The sequence below is a fragment of the Columba livia genome, chromosome 13, assembly GCF_036013475.1.
Source record: "Columba livia isolate bColLiv1 breed racing homer chromosome 13, bColLiv1.pat.W.v2, whole genome shotgun sequence".
NCBI classification, from domain to species: Eukaryota; Metazoa; Chordata; class Aves; order Columbiformes; family Columbidae; genus Columba; species Columba livia.
Window position 1 is genome coordinate 16,007,049 of NC_088614.1, and position 27,588 is coordinate 16,034,636.

At 42.9% G+C, this 27,588-nt stretch overlaps 2 protein-coding genes across 3 annotated transcripts in view; one reads left to right on the top strand and one right to left on the bottom strand.

Annotated features, from left to right (window-relative positions):
- The window catches only part of PEPD (peptidase D), a 227,865-nt gene extending 211,233 nt beyond the window's left edge, over positions 1-16,632 (bottom strand). Inside the window, exons 1-3 of one of the 2 annotated variants that reach the window (XM_065028417.1) lie at positions 16,451-16,632; positions 15,716-15,888; positions 6,424-6,499 (exon numbers count right to left, since the gene is read on the bottom strand). Coding sequence is in view for 1 of the 2 variants with exons in the window: in XM_065028413.1 (XP_064884485.1) it covers positions 6,424-6,499; positions 16,451-16,526 (152 nt within the window). In the remaining variant the exon portion in view is untranslated. The remainder of the gene's footprint in view (positions 1-6,423; positions 6,500-15,715; positions 15,889-16,450) is intronic. The other variant, XM_065028413.1, reaches the window with a different exon arrangement.
- CHST8 (carbohydrate sulfotransferase 8) overlaps positions 16,553-27,588 on the top strand; it is a 121,238-nt gene continuing 110,202 nt past the window's right edge. The window contains exon 1 of the mRNA XM_065028419.1: positions 16,553-16,683. Coding sequence (XP_064884491.1) covers positions 16,575-16,683 — 109 coding nt within the window. The 5' untranslated portion in view covers positions 16,553-16,574. The remainder of the gene's footprint in view (positions 16,684-27,588) is intronic.

Below are 27,588 nucleotides of genomic sequence, written 5' to 3' on the forward strand. Positions count from 1 at the left end.
ACTTTAATGGGCATCTGAGCGTAAAAAGGTGAAACCTGTGAAATGAGGGAACAGAAGGGCACGTGCTGTTACCTGCCTACTTGTCTACCCACAGAAGGGAGAAATCCCGCTAGAGAGCACCTTGTCAGGTACAGAAACATCACACGTCATTTCATTTTTCCATTTTACTGATTTCGAGTGTTCAAAATTCTTGAATGACGCTCTCCAAAATGATTAGGTTTAAAAATAGCAAATGTCATAAACGCTTTCTGGATTTTATTTAATAATCAAAGTAATTGCAACACTATTCAAGGTTAAGTGCCTCAATAATATTAATTATTCATTACAGATGATTGAATTAAGGTCGGGCAGCAGTCACACCCGTGCTGCCCACACTGGCTAGCTGGCTACTACCACATTCTTAATATAAGTTGCACAACTCAGCTGTCTCCAGGGACTCCAGCAAAACATTAGCTTTTGTAACATGACTGGAAAGTCACCAAGTTTGGGTTATTTTCAGTTTATGTGGGAGTAAGTTCCAGAAAAAGAGCTGGTTGGGGAATTCTCCAGCAGAAGGATTTTCAGTAACAAAAATGTCCTTTTCACAGAACTGAAGTTTGCTATGTGGAAGAAGAAAGTTTGGAAAAACACTCTTTATCCCTGGGAGAATCCAAAGGAGGGCTGGCCCGGCTGCTGCACGCTCCTCAGCTCCGCTTTTCGGAGTTCAGCAGCCGCTTTCCCGGCTGGCTGCTGGGGGCTCACGGCCCCAGCCCTCTGTCCCCCCGCCACGGCAAGGGCTGCCAAGGAGAGCAGGAGGATGGAGTGGGGGATATCAGAGCCCTCCACATGCCTTGGAACCCCCTGGCAGTTCACTAGTCTTCTGCACAGCTGCCTGCGTGGTTAGCAGCCAAGCACAATGAAAATGCCGCTTAAGCGCCCAATATATTATTTTTTTTCTAAAAATCCATTTGGACGCAAGTCTCACTTTGACGTTTTGTCCTGATTCAATACGCTTCTTTTCCCCAGGGGAATAGGTTTTTGTTTTCCACACAGTTCTGTCCCCGGGCTCTCAGGAGCCCCCTGGCCCCGCACTCCCGTGTGTTGTCACGAGGATGCTCCACTGGAGTCACCTCGCTGGCCACGGCTGCAGCGCACAGGGAAGGGCTGTCCCCGAGATGAGGCTGCCAGGGAGATGCTGGGCTATCTGAGCAAGCAATTAGCAAACAGGCCTCGAGATCATCCTTGACATCAGAAGAAAAGCCCAGAACCCTCTACCAACAGAGCCACGAAAGTTCGTTCCAGCCGCAGCAAAGAAACATGGTTTTAACGGCACTTAAATGAATTGGCATCTTAGAGCATTCCTGGACATGAATATATTTGCGTCTTTGCTTAGTCGCAGGAAATTGCAGTGATGGATTGACACCATTTCATAATTGTATGCGATGCACAACCAAAACACAGGGCTCAGGCAGTGAGCTGCATTCTAACTAAATTCTCAATATTTGTTAGTAACAAAAGTTCAGCTAGCGTGATATAAGAACGGCACGTATAGGATGAAATATTAATTTACTATGCTTCAGTTGAGATTTTTAAGGTAGTCTTATTTTCCTTGAATGCACGGGTTTATCATTATCAGCCTCAACACAACTAGCACTCTTCAAGGTTTCTTGCTGGAAAGAAATTGAGCGTGCAAATACTCTTTCATCATAATCACACTGGCTGTGCAGTGCAATTCATAAAAAAGCCAGAAATATATTGAAATTCAATATTGTTTTAGTCCAAGTCAATATTAATAATTGTTTGCATTTTTAAAGTGCAATTTAAAATTGAAAAATGTACAGAGATCAACCCACAGTTGCTAACACATCAAATTTTCCTATTAAACTTAAAGGCACAGTAATTTTATTTAAAAATGTTTCTTATAAAGCAGCAGAAGGCATTGATCTGTGAAAACAGCTATCTATTATTTATATGCACAACATTAGAACGGGTTTTAATTATAAATGAGCTAAAAGGTCAGTATCTATTTTATTTTTAAGGTCTTGATTTTAAATTTGGATAGCTTAATACAAGAATTTACGCCCTGTGGGCTTAGCAATTTATTTCGGTGGTGGGACAGCTCACAGTGGAAAGTGCCCGGCTGCACCAGGCAAGGTTAATTCTTAGGAAAGCCCCTGAGCTGCCAACCTTCCCATCTGCTTCACTGGAGAACGCTGCATCTGTGAAATGCTTCTCGAAAGGGTATGAAGTGAAACCATGAAGCATTAGCGGATAGTGCAGGAAATGCAAATAATCAGAATTAAGCTTCAGAGGAGTTTGCCAGTGCCAGAGCTGGGCCTACGGGGGCTTAATCAGTTTGTAAACAGACAGGCCTATGGTTTTGTAGGAAGCTTATGTTAAAGAGAAAGGTTTAAGAAGAACCAGACTGGGTCTAAGGTTGTTTTCTGGACATGTGGATGTTGATATGAAAACTGAATTTGATGGAAGCAAGACTTAAAACTTTGTCGCTGTGGTTTGAGTGAAACCGTTGTCACTGGTGTGCTGGTGGCAAGCTGGAGGCTGCTGGGCTCTGCCTGCTCCTCGGGAGCCCTGGGTCACGCACGCCCTGTTTCTCCATCATGGAAATAATTACAGAGTGATAAGAGCAGAAAATATTATTAAAATGATCATTTCTTGATGAAGTCCTAGGAGGCCATGGAATCTCTGTGCTGGTTACTTCTGTGGGCAGGTTAGTGAAGCATCTTTTAGCGTTGGTTTAAGTGCAGTTGATGTAGTTTATCCTGGAGATAACTTACACTGTGGGCAAACCAGAAGAGCTCAGCCCCACTGGCACTGTTTTCCATTTTCTGTTTGTAACCATTAGCTGCTGCCGCCTAAGTTTAATGAAAGCTTAAGGAGACCCTAGATCTGAAAGTGCAGATATTTAATTTTTTCCTATCAAACTGTGCATGTAAGAGAATAAACTCACACAGCCCCGGGAGCTCCGGCACCAGAGCTGCAGAACTGCGCTTTGTTTGGTTTCTCTGGGCAACACCACTGAAGGCAGGGACTACAAACCCATACAACTGAGCAAGAAAACCATTTAGCTATGTGCTATCATCGGAAAATTAAAGTCCAAAAGGGATATTACAGTGATGTAGCCAACAAAATCCAAAGCTAAGCAGTGAGACTAACTTGAACCATATCTCTGCCAAACACTGTGAAGAAAAGAGAAGAATTAAATGTCCCTTAATTGCTACAAGAGCTGCAGCACTCAGGGGGTGGCAGGTGTGGAACAAGTCCTGCAGCATATGGCAGCACCCTGGTCCTTGTCTCCAGCCTTGACGTTTTCCTGGTCACCTCTTACATTACTACACTATTTGCCGCCTTTTAACCAAGGTTCCTCAGCCTTTGTGGAATTAAGAGTATATCAATAGCAATGGTACCCTAGTAATACTACTAGTGGGAAATACTCCCCTCAGATACACATTTTGCTCTATATGGGGTTTGTATTTAAAAGCCAAATACTTGATCAAGCCTTTAAAAAAGCGTAAAAAATAGTAGTTTAATTTCATCTGTCACTAATGAATTCATGATTAGTTTCTATCTGTGGCATGAAAATCCAGCATCAGCTCCTGCTTTCATAAGAAATACCCCAAATAACTTCATGCAAATCACATAATTCCCTGTGCAACAGTGCATCTATATGTTAAATAAAATAGAAAATCAATGCAATTACTTCTTGCCATTCCTCGGTGTTGGAATAACCCTGCCTGGTACAGGGCTAAACACACCCAACAACAAAAGATCCTTATTGTATATTATCTTTGCTGTTCAGTTATCTGAGCGTAGTTCATCAGTACTGACATGCTGGTAAGCGTCTCATCAGCAGAGGCAGAGCATTGGTGCTGGGAAGGGGAATACCAGAACACCCTTTTTCTTCCCCAGGAGGATGCCTCTGTGTCACAAATACTCTGGCAATTGTTGCACCTCCTGGAGCAGGCACCATTCTGCCTGTCTACAGCAAAAAGGGAGTAAAGAACAGAAGTTTCCAGGCTGCGTCTGCCTTCCCCTCACTGAATGCAGAAGCCGAGAAGGGATGGAATTACAAACTGAATCTGATGTCAAATGCATCGAGTCAATAGAGTATATCCATTCCTACAGAGTATCAATGTAACAACAGGAACTTTCCCAGTGACATTTAATGATCTCCGATATTTACAGCACACAAGTATGCCTAGCAGCTAGTTGCCTTATCTGTTCTTATTACAAATCTGACAAAAGGTGCTTAAAAATAATTGAATAACAGCAAACCAAACAGTAATATTCTCCCACTCTACCAGCATTGCAGAACTGATTTTAAAGAGAGTTCATGCCTATTCAGGATTCTTATTACAGCTCAATATTGAAAATCTCCTTCTATTTGAAAGGCTGAGTGGTTCCTCTGAAATCCATGTGTTTCCTCTGGCTGCTCTGAAATTTGGAGCGTCTGAAATTCTAGTGCATAGTAGCATACAGATAAGGAAGAACTAGAAGTGCATTGCACACAGGCATCCCAGTTCTGTGTACGGTGACCGTCATACTGGTGTCTCTGCTCCCGTGTCACTGGGGACCTCGGTTCTGTGTCAGACGACCTTGCACCTCCTTCCTCACCTGGTCTTGCAGGTACTGCAACCAATGAAAGAGCCATAGTTCCAAGCACAAACCGTGTCTGCCTCCTCATGCCTCTGTAGGCAGCTATACCCTCCTGTCTTTTAAAGCATAATCGGACTGTGCTGAAGCTGCGGGTGGTGTTGCAACCCCTCCCCAAAGCCGACCTTGCCTAACTGCAAAACTTTGGGAAGCCAAGGAGTGCAAGGGTAGGGCAAAAGTTCACCACCCTGTGTAACAATGCTCCACTATCACACCGATAAACACACCCCCATGCTGCCTTTGCACAGGCACTGTGTACCCCAAACTCTCAGTTGCTTCCCCAGGAAACTCCTGACATGTCACAGCTCTGCCTCTCTGCAGCCCACCAGCTCCAGTGTACTTGCCCTCAGTCATCACTACACTGAACCACTTCACCCCTCTTTATGTGACAGCAAAGCCCCCAGATATCTCTCTTCCCTAATGCACACGCAGGAGATCTCCCAGCTTGCAGAACGGCTTCTTCCCTTTGGTCCCAAACCGAGCTGGAGGGGCTCAGTCCCTGTCCAGACCTGCCAGCCCGTGCAGACGGTGGCACGTCACAGCCGGGCTGCCGCACACCCAGCCGCGAACCCCGCAGCGCCCAGCGCAGCTTCCCTTTATGTACTGCAGCAGCGCCACCGCTGAATTCAACCCAAGAATCCTACTTTGTTTTGTTTAGAAATTGCACTTCAAAATAAAATGCAAATATTTGTTTCACTTTGCTTTGCGATACATCCTGGGGGAAGGAAAGCTGGAAAGAAAATCTAAATAGTATTTTAGAGAAGAATAAAAAAATAGTTCTCTGCTTCTAGAATATCTCATTTCCATTAGCTGCTGCTGCGTTTCAACTGCATAAATCAAGAACAAGAGGAAATAACTTATCTCTGATATACAGGCATAGTCTAAGTGAAAAAGTACCTTGACTAAACAGATGGTGATCTTTCATTAGGGAGAAAGCATTTGTAAAATTTCAATAAGAAACAAATTAGTCATCATGGCTAGAAGGATTAAGAGCCAGTATTGGGTGAAAACAGTCAGATGTACACCATTACAAAAGTTGCTTGAGTCAATAAAGGAAGCCACTCCACTGTCACAGCAAAATGTTCCATTTCAAGGTTACGAGGGCTGTTTTCTCCTTCCTGAAGTAACCATAGTAGCACCACAATGAACTAGACACAGTGTGAGCCAGGAGGTTGTTTTCTTTCTGCTTTTGCAGAAATTTTGCTGTTTTGATCCCTCAAGTGCAGAATTAAAACCACCCTTACTTGTGACAGAGGTTTGTCATTCTGAGCTTACAGGGACTGTTTCACAGTATTCCTGTTTTTCTTGCTTGCTTACGAGTCCCAGACAAAGAATCTCCACTTCAAATACTTTTATCTTTTAGGAAAAGGAAATAGCATTGAGGAATCATGAATCTCCACACCGTATTATATGAACCGTGTTACATTTGGCACAAAGTCAAGCTGTAATGTTACAGGACAGGGCCCCGTACCTATATGTACATAAAGCTGCTCAGAATTGTTGTTATAAATACTACTTAAAATCTCATTATATCAAGAGGTTTGGCATGTGAATAGAACTTTTACCCAATGGCTAGCAACATACTGTTTAAGTTTATATATACATATCTATATAAAAGGAGTTCATAAAATCTTTAGGTTATGCCATCTTTTTCTCCTTAGCACATCCAAAACTGCACAGAAAATTCAGTTTTTAAAAGCAAACTCCAATGTACATTTGCTTCATACTGACATAAAGGAGAGAGTATGTCTGGGGTAATTACTTGTTTGGTACCTCTGGAAGTCCAGCTTACTCCAGGTGCATCGTATCTTCTGAAAGAAGATGTTTTTGTTCAGAATAGCCAGGAAACCTACAAAAGAGACAAAAGAAGCACCTTCAGGGATGTGCAATCACCACTGTCATGTGATGATGGTGCAGTCATCTAAAAAAAACCTTTGAAAACGTGGTCATTACTTTAAATAGAACAGAGATTGAGGCAAATGGAGGAAGAGGCAAGTGATCCTTCCCCTGTGCTCTGCATTGGGGAGGCCACACCTGGAGTGTTGTGTTCAGTTCTGGGCCCCTCAGTTCAGGAAAGAGATTGAAGTGCTGGAGCGGGTCCAGAGAAGAGCAACAAGACTGGGGAAGAGACTTGAACACAAGCCCTATGGGGAGAGGCTGAGGGAGCTGGGGTTGTTTAGTCTGGAGAAGAGGAGGCTTAGAGGTGAGCTCAGCACTCTCTAGAACTACCTGAAGGGCAGTTCTAGCCAGGTGGGGATTGGTCTCTTCTCCCAGGCAGTCAGCAATAGGACAAGGGGCCATGGGCTTCAACTCTGCCAGGGGAAATTTAGGCTGGATATTAGAAAGCAATTCTTTGCAGAGAGAGTGGTCAGGATTGGAATGGCTGCCCAGGGAGGTGCTGGACTCACCGGCCCTGGAGGTTTTTAAACTGAGATTGGACATGGCACTTAGTGCCATGATCTAGTAAACGGACTGGAGTTGGACCAAGGGTTGGACTCGATGATCTCTGAGGTCTTTTCCAACCCAGTCGATTCTGTGATTTCAGACTGGGCTCTAACTAGAACCAAGTGGGCACCTGAAAAAGTAGGAACCTTTCCACTGTATTTTACAACAGAGTTCAGTGCATTCAGCAGAATTTACTGTATGAAATACTGTATGTGGGACAATACCCTATAAATCCTGCTGCCAGGCAGAGCCTGGGAGAGCCGGGCTTTCAGCACACGAGCTCTGCCATGCAAAGTGTTGCCTTCTGCTCTGCTGTGGAAGAAAGCCGGACACATTCATTCCTGACACTCGCTATTTACACTGTCACTGTACGGCTGCTGTGAGATGTTAATTTGAAACAAAGTGAAGGAGACTTTTTTCGTTTCAATGCAAACTGCTTCAGAGATTATATTTTAGCTTAGGAATAGCATTATAACCCCTTGAGGATCTTGGAGAGGTGTGTGTATTAACTTGCTAAGGAATGCCGCAGTACTGAGGAGATTAGTAACACATGACTCCTGCTACAATTTGCACCCAGAAAGATAGGAAAGAAATCTTCTCGACTTTGAAAGGATTATTTTGGTTGTTTACTGAGTGCTGTCCCTTTTGGTCTTAAATTGTAGATGAAAGTGGAAACCAGAAGTGCCCGCTTCCTATTGTACAATGTGATGGAAATGAGAGGAGCAGCTTGAGCAGCTTTGCCGGGGGTTTTGGAATGGGAAAAAGGGTCATATGTTATCACTCTGACTTCAAGCACATAAAACAGTATCATAGCTTTTTGCAGTTATGCTAGAATTCAGGTTTTGGTACGTTATATGGGTGAATATACCTTCTGGTGTTGTGCAGGTCCAAAGCACAAAACTGATATACGTAACAGAGTAGAACGGGACCCACTGATACCCGACAGAACAATTTTCCACCAGAATAAAAGAAAGCCTCTAAACCCCCTTTTCCCCACTTTTTGCAGTATATGGATTCATGTATATGTGAGCAAAAGAGGATCCTATAATTTTCAGCACACTCTTCATGTCAAGTAGCCCCCATTTTGCATAATTGGAGGAGATGCTGCAAGCCAAAATGCATAATGACTTCAGAGACTGGAGAATAAGGCTGTTAAAAGGCAGTAAGTTCTGCTTAATTTCCTCCAACATTGATGGTGTGCGTAGGGTGGCACGTAATGTAGGTGGTCAGCTCAGTGTGTTCACCCAGGATCGCTGGGACACAGAAGAGACTAATTAAGCTGCTGGGAAGAAGATGCGCCAGCTCATCGGGCAGGTCAGTAGGTCCGATTCACCCGAGCGCCAATTCCTGCCTCTGCGAGTGGTTCTTGGGAAAACGGAGAGCTGAAAGTGGCGCTGCATGAAATCCCACAGGGCGGGTATGCTTTTGTTTGTCAAATTCAAACTGATTAACTGGTCTGTGCATGTGGCAGCACTGGCGGGTGGCTCAGGACGTACCCATTGGAGCTGCTGGGGTCGAGGGTTCCCATCAGCCTTCGGACACGGGCGGTATCACAGCGAGGTGGGAAGGCTGAGCCGTGTCTCTCCATTCAAGTGTTTCACTTCTGATTTCCAAGGAATTGTCAGAGTCAGAGGAACCTTTAACTTTATTTGTGACTTCATCAAAACAGGTTTAATTTCTGTGCCCATATGAAGGAAAAATATTAATCCAGATTTTTTTCAGGAAAGAATTTGGGGGAGATTTCAGGGGCAGGGCATTTTGAACAGACTCTACTTAGAATGTCTTATTTCAGCCTTCTTCAAAATACTTATTTTTTGCTATTACACAAAGAAGAACATAATTACATATGAACTTCAAGTAAGCCGGACAAAATATTTTGATTTGAAATATCGGCTGGGAACAAATTTGTTCTTTCCAAATCTCAGAGAAAAGCAAAGTTTTTGTTCTACTGATAAAGGAGCAAGAATACAGTGACAGAAACTCCAGCACCCAAAGATGAATGTTTGGTGAATGGAAGCAGCCACAGGATGAATAGTTTCCTACTGCTTTCTATGTTGAAGAAGCCATGGAATTTGGGGCATAATATTTGGGATTCATTTGCATTTCCTGTTTCCAAGAAGTGCTGACAGATACAGAGTAATATGACTTCTAATATCTCCACCTCTAGTACAATACCTACGTTTGTAAAACTACTATAAAAAGTTAGTTTTCCTGGTTAATACAAATAATGTTTATAAATCCTTTTTTCTTCTGTAAATGTCATGACAAGACTGATCTAGAAGTCAGGGATAAAGCAGAGAGTGGACACTTGGGTGATGGAAAACCTAGTGCCCTGTGTTTGGAGGCCTTTTGTCTCTGCAAGGGCTTTGAAGCAAGTAAATGCATGTTTGGCTCAGCTTCAGAGATGAGAAGCAGCTGCTGTTCACAGAAACACAGCTAATGTATCTAGGAGTGATCATTTCAGTAATAATAGCAAATCTTTTTCTAATATTCTTCTAGTAATAGTGTTCCCACTTTTTTTCTGTTCAGTTAATTGCCCACAGTCACTTACCCCAGTCTCTAATGATATTACACAATCTAAGTAAAATTATCTTAACAATGCATAAAGTAAGTGCTCCATTATGGCACTCTTCAGGAACACACAAAACAAAATCCAGTAGAGGACAGAAACCCATCAGAGCTCCCATCTGCCAACGGCTCACGGTTGAACTTCCCCAGATCAGCTAGGGGAGTGTTGAAATTTAATGTGTCCTTTTTATTTCTATCAGGTAAAGACTGACTGATAAAAACATGTTTGCATTTGTAAACATCTCTCTTTGAACTGACAATACTGCCAGTCAACGCATGCTGTTAACTGAGGACAGTTTGCCAAGACAATAGCTACGCGTGAGGCTGTGCCCATGCAGCGCCACGTTTCTCCATGCAGAGCCCGGAGAGGCCGTATTGCCCAAACCCCCCCAGAGAGCTCGGCGGCACCACGCAGACATCCCAGTTTGCCTCCCGAGAGTGGAGTAACCAGAGCAGCAGGAGCTCCTGCCCAAGCTAATCTCTGCTGCTTAGTGCCTGGTTATTCAACAGCACACAAAGTGCTCGGTGGGAACGCGTCAATCCCTGCTTTCAGGAGGCAAAGATACCTGCGTGGTGCTGCCCTCCTTTGAATAAATGGGAGGCTTTGACTCCGCCCTGAGCCAGCAGCCTGCTATCAGCTAAAGGAACGTCAACCAAAGCTCACGCAGCATGAGAAACGAAGTTTACTGTGTACATGTGAACTAGGCATTTATATTCATTCATAGGTGATTTGTAATTGTCCAATTTAGCAATCAGTAGATGTATGCAAACAGTATGGTGTTTTGTTGACTTGCTGATGTATATGGTAATATGAACCTGAATCTGGTATTCGTTTGCATTCCTTGATTCCCTGGGAGATGCACTGGCACCCTCCAGTGAAGCCCCAGGAAGGGAGAGTATAAAGATGCTCTGTGGTGTCCAGGAGCCTTACAGGGTCTCTGTCCCACCTTGATCCTTCCCTTGCCCTGGTTCCACACAGGAAAAGAGCCTCTTCTGTTCTCATCTTGGCACAGTTCCTTTCATCTTCAGGCTAATTTAGCTGGGCTGTTCACCAATGATCTGGGGGAATGAAAGCACTAGCACCCAGTTGCACGTGGGGTCGAGTAGTCTGGGTTCTACAGGGTCTCTGCGAGCAGCCAACAGAAAGAAACAAGGGGCTGTAGCCACCTTGTGCCCCCTGATCCCCCTGTTCTCTGTGAGGGACCGAGCTCTTGGGAAGCAGTTGCTGGTAGCGCTGTGGAAGCAGCATCCCCTGACATCATGTTTTCCTGAGACAGCCAGTCTCAGATGCTCTACCCACCTAAAAAGAAGGTGACCTCAACTAAAGACTGACAGACCTTTGCCTGGGGGAGAGTTTTCTGGGCGAGAGTTTTCCTACCACTTTGCTCTGCAAGGGTTTTTTTAATTTTCCTTTGAAGCAAAGGTCTCAGAACAGGTCATCCTCAGTGCCATCACGTGGCACATACAAGACAACCAAGCAATCAGGCCCAGTCAGCACGTGTTTCTGAAAGGCAGGTCCTGTTTGACCAACCTGGTCTCCTTCTATGACAAGGTGACCCACTTAGTGGATGAGGGAAAGGCTGTGGATGTTGTGTACTTAGACTTCAGTAAAACCTTCGACACTCTCTCCCAAGCGTTCTCCTGGAGAAACTGGCTGTTCATGGCTTGGACAGGCATAATTTTTACTGGGTAAAGAACTGGCTGGATGGCAGAACCCAAAGATTTGTGGTGAATGGAGCCAAACCCAGCTGACGGCCGGTCACAAGTGGTGTTGCTCGGGGCTCAGTATTGGGGCCACTTCTATTCAATCTCTTTATCAATGATCTGGATGAAGGCATTGAGCACGCCCTCAGTAAATTTGCAGATGACACCAATTTGGGTGAGAGTGTTGATCTGCAGGAGGGTAGGATTGCCATATAGAGGGATCTGGACCAGCTGGATCGTTGGGCTGAGGCCAGTTATATGAGGTTTAATAAGGCCAAGTGCCAGGTCCTGCATGTGGGTCACAACCACCCCAGGCAGCGCTACAGGCTCGGGGAAGAGTGGCTGAAAAGTGCCTGGGGAAAAGGATTTGGGGTTGTTGGTGAACAGCAGCTGAACATGAGCCAGTGTGTGCCCAGGTGGCCAAAAAGCCCAACATCATCCTGGCTCATATCAGAAATAGTGTGGCCAGCAGGACTAGAGAAGTGATTGTCCCCCTTTACTCAGGAGGTTGTAGCATGGAGGGTGTTGGTCTTTTCTCCCAAGTAACAAGTTGATAGGACATGAGGAAATGGCCTCAGGTTACATTAGGGAAGGTTCAGATTGGACATTAGGAAAAATTTCTTCACGGAAATGGTTGTCAGGCATTGGAACAGGCTGCCCAGGGAAGTAGTGGAGTCACTACCCCTGAAAGCATTTAAAAGACATATAGGTGAGGTGCTTAGGGACGTGGTTTAGTGACAGAGTTAGGTTATGGCTGGACCTGATGATCTTGAGGGTCTCTTCCAACCAAAATGATTCTATGATTCTACTATTAGGGAAAGATCCTGATCTAGATGGACCAAAGGCAATCCCCTGCGTTTGTGCCTAAGAATTACATCATGCCCTTAGACTATTATCTTATCAATGCCATTCTCCACAGAGTTGTCAGCAGACAAGGGAGAGGATGCCATGTCCGCAGAACTTATGAATGACCAAACAGCCACGTGCTGTCAGACACAATCCCGAGTGCAGCCTCGCTCTTTGTCTTTCTTGGACTGATCCACTATCATAATATCAAATTGCTCGCAGTAAAAATGCTCGACCACCAGGCTTCCAGGCAGCGAATGCAAAAAGCAGACCTGCAAAGCACTGCTTTCAGTGCCACTCCTGTCAAAAGATTTAAATAAACCTCTCCCATCATACTGGTTTGCAGTAACTTTCAGTACTGCTTGGGAGCAGCGGGGAACTAATCCTACTTCTGTGTTTGCAAATATAGGATTAGATGCCTGAAATTTTTGTTATAATATTCAAATATTTTCTACAAACATATTTGGATTATTTTTACCTAAAACTGTACACCTCCTTTGCTTACAAGACTTGTTTTAATGAGGCAACACCCTATCCTACCCAATGCTAATACTCCCTCACCTCACAATTCATAGGAGTACTCTAGTGATTAATGAATGTCTTTGAACTGGAAAGTGCTATCTGAGTGCTAATTATTATCCACGTATACACACACTGCTGCTGCTTTCAAGGGCAGAGCATTCACATACCATGGTAATGGGAAAGCTTAGAAAAACATATACTGATATCTAGGAGTTTTATCCACCACAAAAATGTAAAAAGGAAGAATAAATTAAAAGTTAGATGTTTCAATTCATTATTGCACGTTCTAGTGAACCGCTCTCCGTCTGTTTAATAAGTTCAGGGCAGCTGAAAATGGAGTTTAGATTGGAAGCTGCTTGCAAACTTAACTTCTTGCACTCTCAAGTAATACTAATAAGAATTATGAAAATGTGTTATTGCCCATTGTGAGGAGCACAGTTAAAGTGACTGCGAATGCTAAGCGTAAGCCTATGGATTTGTCCATATTCTGCCTCCCAGATGCCGGCGCTCTGCATGGATCAATCCAAAGCTCCCACATACAGCATCCCTCTCCCTCACAGGCCTGAGGAAGCATTGCCTGAAGTAACTGTTAGCTGATGCTCCACTAAGGTTTTTTGTACGTTTTTTTCTCTCATTCATCTTTAAAATCATTATTTGAGTGCAAACGGTGTTTTCAAATGTCTCCTTAATGAGGACCCGTGGTTTATGTTTTCAGTAGCTCTAACTGCTTTCACAGCTCCTCTGCTCCTGTCACTCCCCGACCAGCCTGGGAGGGCTCGGGGTGCACATGCTCCGCATGTATAAAACAGCCATTCCCATTCACTTCGCTCTCCTAGGACATGTTAATTACAGTCAACTGATTGAAAAAATAATTACAGGCAAATAGAGAGTGGAAGAGCCTAGAACCATAATTTAAAGATGTCTGAAGTTAGTGTTCTGTTGAGAGGTAATAATTTTGTCAAGAAGAACAAGGTTCTCTTTCTTTTTCCTTCTTGGACTCCTATATTCTCTCCTTGCAAAGATGTGTAGTGGCAACAGGCAATAAGCAGCAGCCTTTCTTTACAGTTATGCAAGTATATGTAGCGTTTTCTTCTTTTAATATAGGCTCTCATCATTTTTTTACTGCTACATCCTGAAGTGTCTTGAAGACACTGCAGTGTTTACCTAAAAGGTGTGATCCTGAACACACTTGTCCTATAGGATGTGGAATAGTGTTAACATTGTAACTGTTAGAAACTGCTGCTGTAGCACTCCTTACACTAATTAACAACTGGCAAGGGATCTTCTTTCTTGATGGTTCCTCTACTTCAAACAAAAACATCTCAACAAAAGAAAACCAGGGAAAAGGGTTTAGCATTTTAAGCTAATAATTGTTTTAGAAACCCGTATTTGCTCAACGGTATAATTCATTCATAAATGACCTTAAAACTCAGCGTTAGGCAACTGTAAAACCCTTGTTATTTGAGAGTGGGTGTTTTCACGCTGCTCGCTCTCAAATTACAACCAGCCTGGTGCTGGGGGCCCCTGGTGCTGTGCCCCGTCAGCGCCGCTCTGCACAACCTCGGGCCGGGGCAGCAGCATCCTCCTCCCCATGGGCGTGCAGAGCATGTAAACGGGTTGCAAAAAGGGAAATGTTTATATCAGGGAACAAAATAAAATTGTTAGAAAGCTCTGACTGGACGGTTTTACAAAACAATGGTCTGATTTGGGTGTCGTACCGGCCTTGCCACAGGTGGATTTGGTTCTAAGAACCCGTTTACGCCAAACCACTGACTGTTTAGGGCCAACAAATTCTGGAGTGAACTAGAGACAGGGTGGTTCGTGTTCCCTAATTGTTTGCTTGTAACAGCAGTGTTTGGAACTGTAACACAACTGCTTTGAAGGCTAATTCTCCTTCTCTAATCCGACTCCTCTAGGGCTTTAGAGTTAGCATTTGATGCCTAAAAATATATGTGCAAAACATCCATCCATACTACATACACAGGTACACAACGAGCACTTGCACAGGGACCCATAAGGATCTCGCTTTGCTAATGCTGAAAAACTTAGTGAGATTTTCTTTTATTTTTACTTTTAAAGGGGTGAGAAAGGTTTAAGGGAAAAAATAATAAAAATACACAGTTACTGTCTGCCATAATTTTAACAGGAAATAAAGCTGAATTCACCTGTGTACAGAGAGAACCTGGCACTCTGCATTCGCTTAAGATACAAGCATCCACCAGTGGCCTGGAGTTCTGCTGCTTTGCACACTGAATACACATAGTTGCCATTAAATAACTTTATCAGAGTCACAGAAGTTACTTCACCAGAACTGCGTAACTGGTGTTCTTCTTTGGGTGCCTTTTAGAAATTTAGAATACCAGTACGCTGCAGAAAATTCAAAACCTGCTATGAAATCCATGAAAAGCAAACAAGTTGTCCCTCGCACCAAATATTCCAGGCACAGCGAGAACAGATCTTTAAAGACTTTTCCTGGCATAACTACTTTGAATCATCATATTTTCACAAACCATCCTCCCTGCAAACTAATGTTTTCAGTACTTAAAGCCTCCTGTGTAAACAAAGACCACCTTCAAAAGCCTTCCTTTAGACCAAGTCACATTTACAATTAGAAACGTGACAAAATCAAAGTGATCGCCACCCCTGTTGCTGATCTCCAGCTGAGCCCTTGTGTTCAATACTTTGCTGATAATCCAGTTACAGTTTTGGGAACCGGTTTCACTACGCTAATGGACCTTTTTTCACGTTACTGAGAAACACAGGACCAGCGTAGCTGCGTGGCAAAAGCGTTTATTTAATTACGAAGCCAGGTAGCATCGCTAATGGTTTTCCTCTCCAGTTCTCGTTTTTTGATGTGTTCGGTTAGTATCTTACCCGAATAGACACTGGTTCCAGTGGGACTATACACAGGCTTAAAGCAAAGTTTTTGCCTCAGGGCTGTGCTCAGAATGAGGTTTAGCATGACACACAAGGCACCCACCTGGGACCGGGGCTGCTGCCGTCTCGCTGAGCCTGAATGTATGGTCAGAGCGGCTGGGAGAATCCACAGAACCAAGCCCAGGAACCCGGCGGGAGGTCCCGGGAGGAGCGGCAGTGTCCGTGGCTCCCGCAGAGACAGCCGCTCGCTGCCCGCACCCTCGCTCCTCGGCTTTCCTGCAAGCACCGGGACACGGATTTCCCTCAGAAACCAATGCACCTGCAGAGCTTTTCCAATGCGTGGCACGGACACCTGTGGTGCAGGGTTTCAGCTGGAATGTTGTTATCAAGGGTGAAGCAGGCAGCTGGCACTTGTTTGGCCTTCTACCCATGTTCGACATGCAATGTGCATCTTGAGTGATCGTTTCCCCCACATTATCTCACTTTATGGCTTTCACATTGTTTAACCAGTGAAAAATAAAAAGTGACACATGCTTCACTTGAAGCAAGCAAGCTATTAATAGGGTTTTCTGTGCAAACTGCAGCCATGGCAGGACCATTTTTCCCAAACTGCACTTTCTAATGATGTTCTACTTTGTCTTTTCAACACGCTAAAACAGTGACATACAATTAAAAATGAAGTGATGAGGCAGGAATTGACTAGACGATTGCATTTAACTGTACCAAAGAAATATTAGAAAAATCAGTTATTTGATCTAAACAAGGACTTGAATCTACTAACCTGCATGGAAAAAGTAAATGTTCTATATTTTAAGTTATATGGGTTTGGTTTTTTTACCTCTTGTAGATGTATTACACCAGAATTCCGGATGAGAGGACGAGACTATGAGTGAAGAGTGTCCTGGAAATTGCATGCAGTTCTTTTCCTGGGTCGGAACCGGATTGATCCGCGAACAATAATTATGAGGCTGACGTGTATGTTCTCCTTCATCTTGCTGTTTGGAGCAGCTGGGCTCGTTGTCTTCATTCACCTGCAGGATCCAGAAGAAATAGTTCATCAGCAGACACCAGGTAAGCGTTCTATTTCTATTTGACTCACTCACTCTTTAATGTTTAATATCTTATAGTGATAACTTAACATGTTTTAGGTATTTCACAGAGGTTGCCTCAACAAAGGTACATATTTTTTTTTTTAAATAAAGGCTATTTTGAAATTAATTAAGAAAAAAGAGGAGTTTGCTTAAAAAACAGTTCCAAGAACCAATTAACTGATTATGCAGGAACCTTTGCCAAGGTACACAGGGTCCAGCTGGATGGACTTAATTTTCTGCTAAAGTTGAGACCAACTTCTGCTACCAGATATACCACTGTAAACATGAAAATGAGAAGCGTTGCCAAAAGTTCAGTTCCTGCAAATACATGCCTGTGAATTCCCCTTTGCCCTGATGCAATATTCAGCGTGTCAGGAGGATGCAAAATACGAAATGCATAAATGAGCCGTGCAAGAAACATAAAATACGTTGGGATGCATTCTTTTAATATGTTTAACTTCCATGAAAATTCATAATCTCCATTCACACGCATGCCATCTTCCTATACTATTAACGTTAAACTGTGTAGAGCCACAAAGACTACATCAATGTGATAACCAGAAAACTGCGGGCGGAACATTGGTTTTCTTTGAAATGAGGGGCACACAAGAAGTACAAAAAGGCACAAGATCTCTTGATTTCTTAGTCTCTTTCTCTTTGATGAAGGCTGCAATGAGGCTGGTTTAAAGCTTAGACAAATGCCAGTGTGGTTACTCCAGCTCATCATAATGCCCCTGTGCGCTGTGGTTCGGTCACTGTGTTTGCTCTTATATGCGCTGAAATTCTCCTTTGACTAAATAAGTGCTTTATAAAAAGTCTGTTCGATTGACATCTTCATTGTATAGTGAACATGACTGTGTATGTTTAAAAATATTATTAACATTTTTAAAGGAGCTGAACCCTAACACAGAGAATTTTTAATTAGATTAAGTGCTAATTTCTATGTCCAGGTTTATTAAGTGCTTATTTCCATGTCACTAAACATTCTGTACTTTAATATGTTTATAATTCAGTCCGACTACACACCAATTTTGAAAGCAGACACGCAGCTGATTCTATAGAAATAATGAATCATCACCGCAAAGCAGAGATGAGCCAGTCCCTTCAGTGCTTTTGCAATTTATTGTTGTGTACTTGGATGCTAAAGAGCTTACACATTAAAACTAGTGGTACTGGCCACATTTGACCAAAATTGGCCGGTAGATTGGGGGTGAGGGGAAAGACATACGGACAGCAAATGCTGGCAGTGCTCTAATGCATCTCAGAATCTGTAACTTTACATTGAAAAGTTACTTCTTTGCTCCTGAAAGTGAAAGAATTTCTAGTGGTGTCTCAAAACCAGTGCAATTTCTTCTCTGTTTTTTCTTTTCCCTCATCTTGACCCGTCGTACCCCTGTTCCCTCTGCCACAAACCTCTTCAAGGCTGACTGCTGATTGTAGCACGCTGGCAGGTGATTTTTGAGAGGGATGTAACCATAGAAGGGGACACTCAACCACATTCAAATTAAAGCAAGCCCGAACAGAGATCCTGCCCCCACGGGGGAACTCACTCCCTAGCACCCTGGATTGCTGTGGGCAGGGTTCTGCACAGCTGAAACACGAACATCCCAATGATGCTGTGACTGCCAAAGGTGTGTGAATCAATTGTTCGATTCTCTCATTCAATTACTATTTATGATAATAGGAAGCAGACTGCACCCTTGAGTAAAAGGTGCTCGATACAATTACTTTTTTCTGTTTGGCTGATTTTCGTGTGTGTTAAGTGCTTTTGGCTCCCAGTGGACTCAGAAACTCCGCACATCCCCTGCTTCTGAAAACGATACCAGTTATCACTAGAACATATTAGGTGGCTTAACAAACACAGCAAAAATATCCATTCATTCCATAACAGAGAGAGGTAGGCGTATTTCAACACTAGACAGTCTCCTGTGCAAATCTGTCAATCACAAGTGGCATTTTTGGCAAGCGGAGCAGGATCCTCCCCTTCCCCTGTGCGGTGTGCTTCTCCTTACGAGGACCTGTTTCTAATGGAGATCCAATATTGCTGTAATTTGCTTGCCTGATTGCTCCCTCAATAGAATTGAACAAATGCATGTGTCATTAATCTACTTAGGACAACAGCTTCTGCATGGCAAAGTTTTATTGGATTAGTCTTTGCGTTTGTATTTCCCATGCAGTTATTAGGTAGCAAAATGTGTTTGCCAGGTGCTGAAATCTCATCAGGAAAGCTGGACAAAAGTTCAGTAACATTTATTTTCCACTGAAAAGCAGCAGAGGAGAATTACGCGTTGTCCAAAAAGGTGTGTTTCATGGTTAGTACACTCAGTCATCTTTAATTTAAAATAGTACAACTTATGAAACAACATTAATAAAAATACTTCGGTACTTTAGTTTTATCTCTCTGTTCCGGAAATTGTTCCTGATTGTTTTAGTCCTAGCAAGCACGATGGTGAGACCTTGATGTACTACTTAAACCAGTATAAAATCCACAGTCATAAAACTTTAAGTAATGCTTACATTACTTTCACTGAGTAAAGTACTCCTGACAGTAGCTGTTTGTGTTGATTTGTTACTATTCATTTATTCTTTCCCTGTGCTTCACACTGCTACCTAATTGTGATGCTGTACTGAGAAAGCAATATCAAAGTAATTTTCCACAACATTAGTTACAATTTTCTTCTGATCTTTCGAGTGAAACAATCCCATCCTGTTGGCTTCTCTGAGCATATAAACCTTGATTACATTTATCTGTTGGAAACCAATGCTTACAAAGTACATGTGCCCAGGATCGCGGCTGTAGAGCCTTTTTGCTGATTGACAAACATGCTGTCTGTGTAGTTTTATTTATATAATGCACATCGCTCTGAGCAGATATATTTAAGACAGGCATTTAGGGTGGGCAAAACAGATTTTCCAAGCCAATACATTAAATTCAGTAGATATTCCTGTGGTCATTAACGAGTCAGTTACAACAGTCGTTTTCTCACCGTCTGTGAAGAGTACTATTACTATGGAAAACGCAGGACAAAGCAGGGGTGCGGGTTGAGAAGTCGTATGAATGAGAGTCACACACCATACAGAAATGTAATGCTCTTCTAATAATTCTCCATGCATAACTATATAAAACTTGGCTTCTGCAATAATCATGCCATTATTCTTAAGCAGACACAGTAATGGATTTGTTTTGGGTAAGACAAGCACATTTGCACATGGCGCACAAGAAAAAATTAATACATATATCCCCATCCTAATGACGACCTTTCAATGTATAAATCTGTCTGTGACAGCATATTAAACATGCAAAACTTGTCAGTAACTAAATGTGCAGCCACCCCAGCGCTTTTTCTGTGCTGGAAGCAGCAGCCCGGTGGTCGGTAGAGGCTTCTTCAGCACGCTGGCTCTGCAGCTCCCCCAGGGTTGATGGTGGAGGAGCTGGTAGCGCTAACGAGCACCTCCGCAGCCCTGGCCATGGCAGGGTATGAGATCCTGACAGCACGGAGAGCCTGGATTCGGGAGAGCTGCCTTGGGGTGGTACCAGGGAGAGCAACTTGGACAAACGATGCCAGGAAGCGAGAGCAGAGCCCAGGGGCTGCAGCCCATCCTGGCAGCTCTCCGGGGCATCTCCAGCACCGACAGAAACTCCTGAGCTGCAGGACCAGCCGGTCCCTGGGCTGCAGACAGGACTGTGGCCATGAATATGGTGAGGAGAGGTCAGGAATGCCAGACCACTGCCTCCCACCTGCACCAGGGACACGGTATCTATAGCCACACTACAATATCTGTAGCTGTACTTAAGACCATGTGTTCTACAGACATTAGTCAGAAGAGAAGGGGTATTCTGAAATGGTATCTACTTTTCTAATGAGAAATTTTGCCAAATAAAACCAAGGGGAAGTATTAATGTTTCTATACACCTATATTCAGGTAGTGAATTTCCCTCCATATGGTAAATAAGCCCATGGGGAAAAAAAATAATACTCACAAACGTGTATGTTTTCAGTTAGAACTTTAGGATGAATATATATGGACACACGCTCCTCTGGGAGCTGGTAAAAGGTGGAAAATACATCTCAAAGGATGCATGTTGTGAGAGCTCCAAAAGAGTGAAAACACTAAGTAGAATGGAAATGGCTTCATACTCTGACTGTATCAGAATTTTAAAGTCAAGTTTGAACATAACCAAGCCTGAAACTCATCTGAGATTCTGCAGTGATTGCGGTCTTTACCTCATCTACCAGGTCCTAACATAATACTGTCATCTTCTTTATTTTCTGCTTTACTACGGGTGTGATGGGGAGGAGCGGGAGGAAGGAGAGGGACAGTCTGAAGGGCTGGCATGCGAATGCGACTGCAAACCTGACAGCACAAGGGAGCCACAGCACAGAAATATTACTGTCTGTTGCAGTAGCCTTAGAGCAAATACCAATAGTGTAGCTATACTGAAATGTTCTTAATTACTTATTCAGAGCACATACACCTTGTTTCTCACAAATTACAGTCCTATGCATGTCTCCAAGTTCACTGTACATTTCCATAATACTGTTCTAGTGCACAACGTACCACTTTTTGTCACGCTGGAAACTTTTTATAAATACAACTGAAAATGAACTAGCATGGATATATAATTTCAGAAGTAATTTTCCTACCATTTGCAACTTCTCTTAATAAACTGGAAGCCATTTAATCTGCTTCTCAACTAACAGCATCAGCAGAAATGACGAACAAAAGAATGCGGTGACTGAAGCAGAGGCAAGTGGGCTCGTCGATAGGCTTTTCAAGCAGGAGTAACAGCTTCCACCCGTTCAAGAGCAGATGAACCTTATGCATTCGCATCCTCTGAGTCTTCTTTAGCTGAACTTCCCTGCATGCAGACTATTTCTCAACAGTCTGCAGTTATTGGGATAAAAAGGAAAAGATCTATTACCTTGTCTGCCGAGGCCAGGCACTTATAAGGGCAATGTGGTCTTATGATATTCCCTTTTCTGTTGCTTGAAATGGTTGTGGTTTAGACTGACTGTGAATGTGAACCTGGTTATTTTTTACATTGGAAAAAAGTGCTGGCAATGACTTCATCAGGCGACTGCTTATAAGAGGATCAAACGCTGTCCAGTGCAACCCTCTTCAAAAGAAATGCAGCCTAGTGCTGAAAGCAATTGCGTATAAGCTGTTTTATCACAAATAATATACAGAGGTTGTCTCCTACAACAATTTTTCCCTGCTTTCATGACTATGCCATATCCGTGGCGGTCTTATGAAAAATGCAGCATTTATTTATGACATGGTATTGAGAGTGCACCACCTCTTTTTTTATTTTCTTTTTTTTACGGTTTCTGTTAACATGCTTTAGCAGTTAGAAAGTCAGTACTTTTTCCAGCCTAAAGCCCATAAAAGCCAATACAGTTCTTAAGCTACAGCCTGAGACACCCCCAAATAGGGGAACTAATCGAAAGGGGAGAAACTTGTGGATTGAGATAAACACAGTTTATTAAAATAATGCTGATATACTACCAATAATAATATATATAAAATTCAAATAGAGTATAGAATAAAAGATACTCAGTGCAATTCCTCGTGACCTCTGTCCACATCGAGCGGCCAGTCCCAGGCAGCAGCACCAAACAGCCGATCCCAGAGAGAAGAGAGAAGAAGGCAGAAAGGCCCAGAGGCCTCTGCAAAGCAGCAGGATGGCAAAAGGCCAAACTAAAGACAGTCCCAAACAGAACTGCCCCAAACAGGTCTGTGTCCCGACTCCGAGCTGCCCCAAGACAAGGCAGAAGATCCCGACTCTCCTTAAATACGAAGCATGATGCGAATGGGATGGAATATTCTTATTGATCAGTGTGGATGTCAGCCAAGGGCTGCCCCATCTGTGCCCCCTTCCCAGCTGCCTCGCAGCTGTGGGCAGAGCTCAGAGGCATTTGGTCTTAGACCAGAGTAATTAAAAACACTAATGCTGTCCCAGGGCATTGCCTTCTTGTTCTCAAACTAAATTAAAAAATTACTTTGCTACAAAAAAAGAAAGGTTTCTAACTGCACAAAGAAAATTAACTCAATTTCAGTCAAAGCAGCACAGTATCACAGCCCAGCATTTACAGGACCAGTATGTCCTGTTGACCGTGAGCAAGTGCTTCACAGAGTTGGAGCACTTCACTGTTACACTGGGGAACTGGGACCCAAAGCTGTTGTGATTTGTTCCTGGCCTGTCCTACTGCTCATAGATTGTGCTATATTGTGTTAAATCAGGCAATTCACCTGATAAATGTTTCCCTTTCCTATTACTGCAGGGGTTCTCTGCAGGGAATTCAAGGTACCCAAGGACTGCAAGAGCCCAAAACAAAAATGAAAGGCTGAAGCATATTAACTGTGAGATTATCACAAAATCTAGTGCATTCCTGGCAGCAGTTATAATCCCACCGCAGTGGTGCACACACACACATCCGATGACTGCACTCAGATCCACTGCCCATTTATTTGATGGCATAAAGCCCGTGCCACCTAATCCCAAATATATTCAGCAGCATAAAGCCAGAGTGATGCAGTGCTAAATCACTCACATAGTGCAGCTTCCACAAATTTCCTTACCCTCTCTTCTTCTGTGACCGTGCCTTCTCAGATACTGACCGGTTTAAAAGAAAGGTTTGATGTTTCTTTTAAAGCCTACTTTTAAAAACTGTCAGAGGTTGACACTTCTTTGTTGTGTCTGGCAAAATAAAAAGTGACCTGCCATCTCGGAGCTGCATTCGTTTATGGTGCTTGGCAACACATCCCAGCAAAGCTCAGCCGCACTGCGATACGTCAGAAGACACTCGGAGTGGCAGCTTTATGAAAGTGTATTCCCGGGGAACAAGCCTGGATGCTTCCCAGATGCAAAAGTTGACTAGAAGACTTTCATTTCACCTCAAAACATTTATACTAAATATAAGGCTATATTGAATTTTTCATAGAAAATATGTCAGTGCTAGAAAGCTTCCTGCCATATGTCAGCTATCATTCAGTTAACTTGATTTTTAAAACTTGATACCACATTGAAGAGCTTAGGCAAGCTTACAATATTTTAAGGATTTTCTAAAGTTTATGCCATTTAAAACATGTTTTATAATACATGTTTCCATTTCTCAAAGTTATTAACCTTCCCTTAAAAGTTTAAGCAGAACTTCCTCTCTCCAGCAATATCATCCTTTTTCATTTAGTAAACATTAGTCTTCCTTTCATGATTCTAGTGGAGCTTGAAATTAAAGGTGTCTTTCTTCTCTATTATGGCTTGTTTCGTGTATCAGCATCAAAACTGCCAGTTAACTACTGCTTTAGCAGCAGTCACGAAAACATAAAAAGCCAAATAACTGACCTTGTATAGGCCCTACACATGAATATAATTATAATTTTATCCGAGTGAGTAACCTATGTATTTTTGAAATTAACTGACCAGTTTTGGATCTGTCAGCACTTGACATACTCAAGGTGATTAACTGATTTTAGTCTTGTCCCGCACAGGCCCTGTCCTACAAGATGCCAGCTCATAGCATCACTGCACAAAAGTACTTCGATATCAACTAAGCGTCTGTACTTGTAGCTCTGCTCCAGTGCCTGAAGTGCTCTGCTGCCTGGTGGTCAGAATATTCTGCATCTTGTAAAATTAAGCCCCATCTTTGTCCCTTTTTGGTCTCAGCCACTTCAGGAGACCTATGTGATGATAAAGGGGAACAGCGCTCCGGCGAGGAGCCGCTTCTGCATGTCAGAGCAATTCAGACACGCTCTTTTCCTCTTGTTTCAGAATCACTACCCACTGGCTGTTCATGCCTACAGAAATTGAGTCTTTCGGGGCTTCTCTTCCTGCTTTTTAGTTGGAAACCACACGTTTTCTCATAAAGCTCTTTGCAGGGACTGGATGTCTGATGATGTGCTTTTTGTAGCACATTAGCCAGGAGATCAGTGCTTACAGGCTTCGGGTATCCCTAAATGATGAAAGAGAAACATGCTGTGCCACTGCGTACGTACACGCATACACGAGGAGAGGTTACATGGGCTGGGACGAATCAAGTCTCTTTATAGAGCAGTGGGCGCTGAGCAGCCTCAGGAAGGAGAAAGAAAGCAGTTTGTGAAATTCTTCGTCCTTAAGATGGTGCCTGTGCTCCAGTGCCCTGTTCCTTCCCCATTCTAATTCATTTACCTTCCTCCTTCCATTTGGCATAAAGATTGGCAGTGCTGAGCTTTCTGTAATGATGGCACAAACAATGGGACAAACAAAGGTATATTTGGCTTTGGAATTATTTTAGGCTTGAATCCACAGGAAAGACGGCCTGCACCTGCTGCAGGTGGAGTGGCTGACAGGGGAGCAGAGGAGATACACAAACACTTATTCTTGTGACCAGGAGGACAGAAAGCACAAGCCTGAGCAAACTGGTCATCTGCCCAGTGGCTGTTTGAGAGGGATGGGGGGGAAGATTCCTTTTCTCAAGCTGTAGATAGTGCACAATGGCCAAGATTTCAGTTTCCAGCTTGTTGCATTTTTCTTTCTTGACTTGTTTGACTTGACTTTATTTGTTAATAAAGTTCTGCACAGCTTAATGCCCATAAGTCAAACCACAGGAGAAATTACAGACAGCAATCACTGCTGCACAGTGTGAACTGAATTCAGTTTTAATTGGGTCCTCCTAATTGTGCATGCAGCTGCTAGGAAAAACATGATGCCGCTCATCTCACAGAAGAAAACAAATTCCTCTGACTGTTCCGTTGTAAACAAATAAAAACGCGTGTATTCAAATAGTCACAAAAGTAAATGCATACACCTGCAGGTAGATGCCATTAATTTTATGCCACAGCTAAGCGATTCTGTACTCATCGAGACTTCAATGTTGTTCACTCTAATTGTCTCAAATTCATCCTAGAGACTTGGGTGAGAACTTAAGCAAGGCTGGGATACCATTCACGTGCCCAAACCAAACATCGGCACCTCGGCCACCAAGTTCACTTACATACTGTGGACAGCCGAGATTAACAGTGGAAACTAATCAACAAATCTTTTTATAAGCTCTTAAACTGAAAACTGCCCCTCCATTCAATTAGCTCAAGGGATGTTATTACCTTGTAAACAGGAGGCATCCTTAAGTCACTACCTAATTAAAATTCCAATTATTCTACATTTATGAGCTGCTCGTTCTCATGCTATTGAAGGGAATTAAGTTACTCAAGAATCTACAAAGCCAGGTATTTTTTAACACCTATATATTGATGATGTGTTCAGTGCTGCATGTTAAACCAGCCATGTTACTGCCCGTGCCAGTAGCAGATTTCACCAGTAACTACAGAATGCTTCTTGGGAAGATTTGTATTTTGTAGGAGAAAAAAAACTTGGCAAACCATTATAATGACAGCAATACTAAAGAAAAGCATGTAAATGGGAGAGAAATGAAGAATGGTAGGAAAGGAGGTCCGAGAAACAAAAGTTGAGATAGCTTCCTTTTCTGTTCTTCACATTTAAAGTTATTTAATGAAAGGACCTTTGTGGGGTTTTGTAGAAAAAGATCCAGAGAGATTAGTTCTGCTAGATACTTAAAACTTTTTTTAATGGGAAATAAAAAAAATATATATTATTAAAACCAAAATGTTTAATTAAATTAGAATGTAATAGAAAATTTACTGCAGTTTTATAATTCATGGTAATAGACAATGGGCCCAAAAATCAGCATGACTGAAGCTCCCAGAGGTGCTTAAATGGAGAAACGGCAAGTAGTAAGGAAAATGAATATTTACTATGGTAAATATACGGTAGTTAACGTAGAAAAAACACCTTAAATTTTCAAAAGCACTAAATATTCCTAACAAACAATAATGATCTAATTATATTACACTTCCATACACAAATCTTTGAGATATAACAAGTTCTTAATGTCTACACATTTGTACACCATATTTTTCCTCTTGCTTGTTTCCAGAGATCAAATTATATATTCAACATATTCTGATTGTTCTCTGCCTTTTCCTCTAAAGGCACTGGCTTCACTTCTTAATTGAGACCCAGTGGAGATAAGTTCACCACAACATAATTTAATGAACTATGGAAGAGTTACCTTTTGCTGCATGAAGTATCAAGCTGCATGACAGAGTATTTCCTAGGTGATATTTCAGTAGATAATAATTAACTAAGACCAGCCACACACAAATGCAGCCCTTTCCTCTTCTGAAATTGGACAGCGCATGAAGCCAATTAATAAGCCAAGGACACAGTTCCTCAAAGGAATTCAGTGACACGATTTCTTTCCTCCATGAAATCACAGATTCAAAATCAGAGACCCACAGTACGCAAGCGTGTATTTTACTCTATTCCCCTTCATCTTCAAAGGCTGAGTTCTACTTGATTTACCCTTCACATTAGGCTTGGATGTGCCATCACCACAGTCCCTCCAAGTGTGAAGAGGCTTTTCCTTTTCAGTCTGAGCAGGTGAGCAGAGCTCCCACGCTCACAGCTGTCATCGTGACGCCTCCTGCCCCCTTTACATCGGGGCTTTGGGGAGAAACTTCTGCAGCATCAGCCTCGCTGTATTGTTTGGTTATTTGCTTATATAGCTGTGTAGGGCACAAAACTGACTTTCAAATGTCTTCCCCGAGGCAGCCTGGGGAGCAGGACTGAGCCTGCCTCCCCTTCCCTCCTCCCCGCCCCATCCCAGCGGCTCCCAGCCGCCTCCCTCCCTCGCACAGCAAAGCCATCCTTCTGGCACTGATCTCTGTATACTTTTCTTGCAATTTAATGTTAATTAGATTTCAAATTCCTCAGATTAGGGAGTGTGAGTCAAATGCTGGTTCCTACTGAGTTCAGAAGAGTGCGTGTATTTATAGGCATTTTTACAGCATTCAGCCGCTTTGATTACAGCCCTGCACACCACCACTA